The sequence below is a fragment of the Cricetulus griseus genome, chromosome 7 (genome assembly GCF_003668045.3).
Source record: "Cricetulus griseus strain 17A/GY chromosome 7, alternate assembly CriGri-PICRH-1.0, whole genome shotgun sequence".
In the NCBI taxonomy this organism is placed as follows: domain Eukaryota; kingdom Metazoa; phylum Chordata; class Mammalia; order Rodentia; family Cricetidae; genus Cricetulus; species Cricetulus griseus.
The window spans coordinates 63,677,666-63,686,791 of NC_048600.1; the positions used below are offsets into that span (position 1 = coordinate 63,677,666).

Genomic DNA, 9,126 nt, shown 5'->3' on the forward strand with positions numbered 1-9,126 from the left:
TATTTCCATAGTGCTTGATAATTATTCATTTAGTGAGTGCTTAGCCAGTGAATGGTCTATAAAAGTATGGACTGGGAATTGAAGACAAGGGTCACAGAATACCTGACCTGGTCATCCATTAACAAAACTCTCAGAGTACAGGCAGACATTCTTTCTGACACCCAGTGGTTACCCTAAGACAAGGGAAAAATGGCTCTTGGGGAAGAATAGGTATGACAATATCCCAGGGGAGTCTCCTGTAATTTAATAGGAGTCTAGAGTATTTTTCTAAGTTAGGGCTATGGGGAGTGAACTTTGTCCTGGAGCCAATTCATTATTTGGGTTTCCTTTTTGGTGTGGAGTACGTGTCTACTCCCTGGTCTCATTAATAGCTGGGCCTGTTGTCCCAAGACATCTGCCTTGTATAAACCTGGGACATGAGCTCATTATCTGTTTTCAAAGAAACAGAAGTCAACCTTAAGTGGTTAGTTCTATAAATCTTTGTGTGGAGCTTTGGAGTTGGGGGGCAAAGAGCACGTGAAGATCCTCCCCAACCAGCACTTGCTCACACACTGCACCAAAGCCTGGATTTGCAGAGTGAAGTAGAAGGGGAACTGTGGGGAGATAACTGGGGTGGTAGGTACTAAGGAGATGAGAAGAGGGACTGATGGGGGTCAGGAATTGGGAAGAGCTGTTCTGGCTTTAGTCTTCTACTTCAGGTTCTCTAGAGAAAGTAGGGCTGAACATAGAGATAACCTGGGTGCTTTGACTGACAATGGTACTGGAAAGCAAGAAAATCTTAGTTTTCTAGGGTGAATTGTTGTCTTTGTTCACCTACTCTTAGGCTCTGGACTGAGTCTGAAGGTCAGCAAGTAGACCCACTGGGTCCTGACCACATGTGTATCCACTTTCCTGACCCCCTCAGTGTTGGCTTGAGCAGGTCTTGACCCCCAAGCTGTGCTCTGGCTTCCTTTATGGGCACATGTCTACCACTTGCTGTGTCTTAGATCGCTCTCATTGCTTCTCACAGTCTTCTAACTCTACCCAGCTTTCCTGCCACTAGCCAAATGAGAACAGTTACGGATGCAGATTGCCCTAAACCAATGTGTGCAAAACGATTTCCTTTCCCTTGTAGTTCACCTGAGGAACTGAAAAGCAGTAAGTGGCAGAGCCCCGTCTTGGAACTCTCTGCATTCCTCCTGTATCAGCCTCCTTAATGCCAAGATTATGTACAGATGTGATCTACCATGCCTGCCAGGTTTTGCACTTTAAAAAAGTGGTCCAAAGTGTCCCAGAGACACAGCCTCACTGGGAACTCCAAACATCTTCCTCCCTTACAGGTGCAGAACTGTTAGGAAATGGAAGAAGTTTATTGTTCCCTTTGAATTAAACCTGGTTAGCTAGCAGATGATACCTCCAATTGCCAAATGAAATGGTATGAAGGTTCCTGCTTCTGCTCATAAAAATACTCATTTCAAGTCAGTGCAGCATTCTTTGTCTTGCTTTGAAGTCTTTAAGTTTATATTAAGGATTCTGTCTCTCCTTCTCCCTTCCTCCCCTCCCCCTCCCTCTCAGTGCCGACGTATGTATCTGAGAGTGTCTTTGCCGACGTATGTATCTGAGAGTGTCTTGCTCTTTAGTCCAGATAGGCCTCAAACTAGTGTTCTTCCTGCTTCAAAGTACTGGAATTATAGGCATGGCTTACCACATCTGGTTAGTTTTAGTTGGCAAATAATATTTGTATATATTTTTTTGGGCATAATACAATGTTGTATATGTGCACATTACAGGATGCTTAAATCAAGATGCTGAGAATATGCATTGCCACACATCCTTATTTCTTTGTGGTGAGAATGTGTAAGCATTGCCACTCTCAGCTGCTGTGAAGCGTGGAATATTACTTGAACTATGCTCACTGTGTTGTGCAGTAGATAAGAAAATATATTTTCTCCTCCGCACTGCAGCTTTCTGCCCTCTGACTCTCATGTCATCTCATGGAATGTTCGGAATTCTGACAGATGCTGATAGAATGTATCTATAGAACCAATAGTGCACACCTCCTCCCCCACCACTTAGAAAGTGAGTATTGGCCCAATTCTTCCTTATCAACGGGGTCAATGTGGCAGAACAGTCACTGGTTCTAAGCAGTCTACTCCACCTAGATTAAGCACCAAATAAGGCAAATAATATTTGACCATGACACACAGGCATGCCCCGTGCCTGCCCTCATGTTTTCTAAAGTCCAAGTATCAGGATAAGATAGTGGTTGGGTTACATCCAGAGAGGCATAGCTTAGGTTCTGAGGCTCCCATGCCTTTGACACTGACCTTCATCTTCGTTCAGTGCCCTCCTCTTTCTCCCACCCAGAAAAAAAAAAAGAAAAAAGAAAAACCTCTCAACAAAGATAGAAGAGAAAGAAACACTTTTTTAAATTATTATTGAACAAACCTTAAGCCTGATATGATGCTCTCCACCGGGAATGTGCTATGAACAGAAAAAGGGGAAACTCAAGTTTTTGCATACACAAGCCCTTGTAACCAGGTGTGCCACGTCTTTCGCAGCTTCAGAGATAAACCTGAAGGGATAAACCTTTACTCAGCAGAGGAATAAAGAAAAGACAGACATACAGAAAAGCTCAGATTGGGTGAACCAGGTTCTGTGCTGCAGAAGCTTCAGCACCCGGGAATCTCCTCGTGTTTATTTTATACAGTTGGATAGTGAATTGAGGTTATTGCATAAGCTGAACAAGGAGGTAGGGCTATGAGATACCGATAAACAAGGAGGCTGGACTATTAAACAGCCTAACGAAGAGGCAGTTTTACCTGTCTTGGTAGGTGCAGTCTCTATAGGAGAGCAGTCTTCAGGTTGTGGACATCCAAGTGGCAGAAAGCTATGGTGGGCATTTTCTGTATATACTGTCATATTCACACTTGGACTAGGAGGGAAGGCTTTGCCATTTCCCTGAGCCTAGCCCAGGGAAGGCTTTGCAATTTTCCATGAGTCTAAGACTCTGGGGTCCTAGATGCAGCCATGTCCATGTCAACAACACACATTTACAAAGGATGTTACTTCCTACACAGACAGGTACATGCATGTTCTTCCAGGTAAATGGACATGTCCTCAAAGAGGAGGACTTGACTGTACCACTGTCACACATAGTTTATCTTAAACTTGCTTGCTGATTGAAGTGACAATCTGCTAGATAATTGGCTTTGTGTAAAGGAAAATTAAACTTCTTACACTTTCCTGAAAGGATGCAATTTTGTTTCTGAAGGAGGTGTGTAGGTGCCAGGCTCCAGTCAGATTCCCACTCTACCCCAGAGACAGAGATAAGAGCAGTCTCCCCTTCTTCCTCCTTTTCTTCCTTTCCTTCCTTCTCCTCCCTCCTCCTCTCCTGCCCCTCCTTCCCAAGGAACACACTCAATTCAAGGCCTCAAACATACTGGGCAAGGACTTAACCACTGAGCTACAACCCCAAGCCCCAATTTTTCTTTCTCCTTTCTTCCTTCCTTCCTTCCTTCCTTCCTTCCTTCCTTCCTTCCTTCCTTTTTGAAACAGGGTCTCACTATGTAGCTCTGGCTGGCCTGGAATTCACTATGTAGAGCACTCTGGCCTCGAACTCACAGAGATCTGCCTACCTCTGCCTACTGAGTGCTGAGATTAAAGGCGTGCACCACCACACCTGGCAGCAACAAAGTTGTTAAAAGACATACATCTCACAAAGAAGGAATTTACTTAGCTTTCTAAGGCAGGTGCTCCAAGATGAGCTGAGAGGAGTCTCCCCTTTTAAATTAATGAACATGTTTGTGTATAATGTGTAGGCGGGGTGCCTGTGACATGGCATGTGTATAGAGGTCAGGGGACAACTCTGTGGGGTCAGTTCTCTCCTTTGACGTTTGCATGGTTTCTGGGGCTCACTCAGGCCATTCTTCTCACATAGCAAGCACCTTCACCTGCTGAGCCACCTGTCAGCCCTCCTCCCTTGTTCTTAACAGGGAGAAGTCAGCCTTTTGGCTTTTAATTGTATTACCTTAACCCCTCCCATCCAAACTTCTTTCTCCTTCTGTCTCTTGGGTTATCAATACTTCACTTTCCCGTCTTTTAAATCTGCAGCCCCCTTTCCTAAAGCTGTCCCTCACCACCTGCTATTTAGCTACCACTCACCGTTCCATGTGCCCTCCGATCTCCCTCCCTGTGTCCTCATTCCCTCCTCTCTCAAGAGAAGTAGGGGTCAACTCATGCCTGGTACACTTGAAAGCAGCTGAGAGAATTTTTTTTTTTCTGCAGGAGGAAAGGGTGGGGCAGTGCTAAAAGGCTGACTTTGCCTTTAGGAGGAAAACGTTTGCTTTGTTTTATGCTACTGACATGCCAATAAACAGTGTTTTGTTTGTTTCTCAGGGTCATGGCAGAGGAGTTCTGGAATCATTCCTCCCTACTCAGCTTTACCCTTTCGGGCCTGTTCAGCCACTCACCTTATGACTCTTTCTTCTTCTCTCTGGTTCTTCTGGCCTTTGGGGCTGCTGTTTTTGGCAACATCCTCCTCCTGACGCTCATCCAGGCTGACAGACGCTTGCACACACCTATGTACTTCTTCCTCAGCCAGCTCTCCATCATGGACTTGACAATGACATGCACAGTGGTGCCCAAGATGGCAGCCAACTTTCTCTCAGGCAGGAAGTTCATCTCCCTGGCAGGCTGTGCATCTCAGATCTTCCTCGTGGTCATGGTAGGAGGAGCTGAGTGCTTCCTCTTGGCTGTCATGGCCTATGACAGGTACATGGCAGTCTGCTACCCGCTGAGGTACCCAGTGCTCATGAACTGGAAGGCTTGCTCTTTTCTGGCCATGGCATCCTGGATGGGTGGGATGGCAGACAGTGTGATTGATGTGGGGATGGTCTTCAGCTTCCCCTACTGTGGATCTCTAGAGGTGGACCACTTCTTCTGTGAGGTCCCGGCCCTGTTGCGCCTCTCCTGTGCAGACACCTCACTATTTGAGGACCTCATCTATGCATGCTGTGTGGTGATGCTGCTGCTGCCTCTTGGGGTCATTGTTGCTTCCTATGCTCGGGTCCTCACAGCTGTGATTAGAATGCCCTCCACTGAGGGGAAACAGAAGGCTCTCACCACTTGCTCTTCCCACCTGGCTGTGGTGGGACTCTACTACGGGGGAGCCATATTTAGCTACATGCAGCGGGCCTCCGCTAGGACACCAACGGGAGAGAGAGCCACCTCCCTCTTCTACACTATCCTCACTCCAGTGTTCAATCCACTCATTTACAGCCTGAGGAACAGGGAGGTAACCAGTGCCCTGAGGAAGATGCTGAGGAGGTGGAGCGTGTAGGCAAGCCCACCCCTCACCTTATTCCAGTGTCTTATCTGTTCCTTCCTCTGTCTGGGATTCCCTGTCCATCCCATTTTTCCTCTATGCCTTTTTGTGGCTTCTCTGGCTAGGTAGGATTAGGCTGTGATCTGAGAGTAATCTGCAAACACATAGAACTCCTGAAAGGAGGATGATTGAGTAACAGATGGCTCTTGTTACCGTCACATGACCCTTTCCTCCTCTGAGAACCACTGTTTGGAGAATTCAAAGTCCATAGTGAAGTCAAGAACCAGCAGAAACCCTGTTTATGTCTTCCGGAGGTTGGCAGGCACAGCCTTCCCTCTAGGCTGCATATTAAGCTGGGGATGTGGCTCAGTTGGTAGAGTGCTTGCCTGACATGCACAAAGCCCATGATTCCTTTCCCAGAAGATGAACCAGACATGTTAGCCCATGCCTTATAATCCTTTCTCTTGGGAGGAGGACCAGAATTTCAAGGTCATACTTAGCTACACATTGAGTTCCAAGCCCAAGTCATGAACTGGCCCTGTTAAACACACACACACACACACACACACACACACACACACACACACACACGGAAACAACAGTGAACCAAGACTGGACACCTATTTACAACTCATTTGCCTATCAAAATGTGATACAGAAAGCTTGGTTTTTTAAGAATCGATTAACTTTGGGCAAGGTCACTTGTCTGTGGATTTTACATTCTTCATCTGTACAACCGTGGTTGTTGGTAAAAACCACACCCAAAGTTTCTTGGCATTCACTAATAACTAATTGAGTTTTGTGAAACTCCATTTGTATGTATCTCATTACTAGGAAATATAGTTTTGTGTCTTTCTACAATCATACTTCAGTTTTTTTTCTATTAAAAGATGGAGTGTCAGTGTGCTGCCTAGGCTGACCAGGGCTCAAGCTTTGTTTGAAGTCATTGGGACCAATACTGGACAGTAGGACCTTGTAACATAACAACAATGGAAATGAGACCAAGTCATACATCACAAACAAGACAGGCAAATTGTGTTGCAACATGACTGGCTGGCTTTAACTACAGTTAAAGAGAGAGCTCTGACAACAATTAATAAATGGGACCTCCTGAAACTGAGAGGCTTCTGTAAAGCAAAGAATACAGTCAACAAGACAAAATAGCTCCCTACAGAATGGGAAAAGATCTTTACCAACCCCACATCTGACAGAGGGCTGATATCCAAAATATACAAAGAACTCAAGAAACTAGACATCAAACTAACAAATAATCCAATTAAAAATGGGGTACAGATCTAAACAGAGAATTCTAAACAAAACAGTCTCAAATGATGGAAGACACTTAAGGAAATGCTTAATACCCTCAGTTATCAGGGAAATGAAAATCAAAACAACTCTGAGATTCTACCTTACACCGATCACAATGGCTAAGATCAAAACACCAATGACAGCGCATGCTGGAGAGGATGTGGAGAAAGGGGAACACTCTTCCATTGCTGGTGGGAATGCAAACTTGTACAGCCACTGTGAAAATCAGTATGGCAATTTCTCAGAAAATTATGAATAAGCCTACCTCAGGACCCTGAAATACCACTTTTGGGCATATACCCAAAGGAAGCATATTCACACCACAAAGACATTTGCTCAACTATGTTTATAGGATTTGCCCTGGGTTTGTTTGTGGTTTGTGTTTGGGAGCCAGAGACCCTCTATTTAACCTAGGCTGGCCCCAATCTCGCTATCTGCCCATGTGCTGGGGTTACAGGTGTGTTCCAACATCCCCAGCTAATCCGTTTCAGTAGATCCACCCAGGCTGCTGTGCAGGGCCCATAGGGAAGTTCCTGCAGTGATCTGGGTGAGAGGTTATGGAATTTGGAACTGAGTAGAAAGGATCTGACCAGATGCCAAGAGGTTCTGAATACATTTTAAAGTTTAATTAAAAAGGATTTTTACCCTATTGCCAAGGGAAACAATCAAGATAGAGTAGCATTAGTCTGGAATGCTTATGATGAAATAGGGGGCTCTGTATTTTTGTTGTTGCTGTTTTTTAAGACAGAGGTTCTCTGTGTAGCCCTGGCTGTCCTTGAACTCAGAGATCCTCAGCCTCTGCCTCCCAACTGCCACCACCACCGGGTTGTTTTTGTTTGTTTGATGCTGGGCGTCAACCCAGAGCCTCTTGCAGATTATCCCTGGAGAGGTACTCCTCTCCTCTCCCTCCCCCCTTTGTTTTCCTAAAGGAAGCTCAAGGACAACTTTATTAGATGTTAATGCAAACTGGCACAGATAAGATGAAAATCCTGGCAGCTGTAAGGAGGAGATGGAGAAAGACTCATGCCTTTTAAGTTGGGCATGGAGTACAAATAGAGACAGCTTTTTTAAGAAAAGAAAAAGCACTCCCAAGAATGGAAGTATGCTAATGAGCTGGGAAAGAGCCCCGTAAGATTGCTAATGAAGACTGTGCAAACATCTTGCTTTCCAATAGACTTTTCCTGGTGAGTTTAGCATCTATTACTCCTTTTGTCTATGCCAATTAGTCCCATGATGTAAAGCTAACAGCGTTTTTTCATTCTACCCTCCCCATTGTCTTTTAGATAGGTTCCATTTGATTATTTTTTAAAGGCTCCCCTTTAAAAAAAAAAAAACAGAAAAAGAAAACAAAGTGCTGGCATGGACTTATTCATTTGAATTTTAATTAGTACCTAATGTTACATTATTTTTTAAATTTTGAGATTATAATAACATTACATCATTTCTCCCTTCCTCCCCTCCCCCAAGTCCTCTTGCATATCACAACTCCTCACTCTCTTTCAAATTAATGGCCTTTTAAAATGAACTGTTATTACATGTGTACATGTATATGTGTATACAGATATATTCCTAAATATAGCTCATTCACTCTGTATATTGTTTCTTGTATGTATGTATACTGCATTCTTGCCATCCTAATCCTTCCCCTGCTGTGCTGGGGAACTGATGCACTGCCCCAGAGAAAGTGTGCTGCAGTTGAAGATGTATGATATCCCTTAAGTTAGGCAAGCACTCTACCCCTGACCCCCACCGCAGCTGCATCACTGCAGTTTTGGATTTCCATATTGCCACATAGAAGTCACTACAAACTGTACCCATGTGTCTTTGCTTTTTTTTTTAAATGTATGTATTTACTTATTTTAATTTACAAGCAAAAATTGTGTATATTTGTGGTAGAAGCACGTTTTGATAAATGTGTGCATTCTAGAATGACACATAAATTACCTGACTTTTTTTTTTTAATGGTTAGAACTCTTAACATCTATTCTGGTTTTAAAATATGCACTCCGCAGTTACTAATCACAGTCCTCATTTTGCGCAGCGGATCTGAACTACCCCACTCCCTATCAGTTTCTGAAGATTGACTTTTATTTTATAGCACAAAATGGTCCAAACTTGGGGCGTTCCCTATCTCAGCCCTGGAGACAGACATTTCTCTCATTTCGTTTTAGCAGGAAATGATGTTTAAAACTCAGATCTGAGCCACAGGTGAATTCATTGCTTATGAAATGTCATTATTCTGAACTTTACAGAATATACAAAATTACACAAAACATACAGAACCATACACAAATTAGCAGATACTTCTCTCCCACTCCCACAGTGCACACTCCAGAATCTTGCTATATACACAAACGATCTCTCATTTGCCCGCTTTCCTTAAAGATAATCATATACACAAAACTGCATTTGCCAAAGTCCTCTTTGGCTGTGTGAGTCCCTGCGCGCTTTGGCAGCAGGGGATCAAAGCGCTGTCCAGGAGTTCAGAACTCTCCTTGGACCTGGCCTTGAGG

General features: G+C 44.2%; 1 protein-coding gene across 1 annotated transcript; it reads left to right on the forward strand.

Annotated features, from left to right (window-relative positions):
- The first annotated feature begins 4,381 nt into the window (after positions 1-4,381).
- LOC100764469 (olfactory receptor 2M4) lies at positions 4,382-5,320 on the forward strand. The gene has a single exon (XM_027426237.1). The coding sequence runs from the start codon at positions 4,382-4,384 to the stop codon at positions 5,318-5,320; it is 939 nt and encodes a 312-aa protein (XP_027282038.1).
- Positions 5,321-9,126: the final 3,806 nt, after the last annotated feature.

What these genes read in the sequence shown, in the direction of transcription:
- LOC100764469 (XM_027426237.1), top strand. Translation starts at nt 4,382, where the DNA reads ATGGCAGAGGAGTTCTGGAATCATTCCTCCCTACTCAGCTTTACCCTT.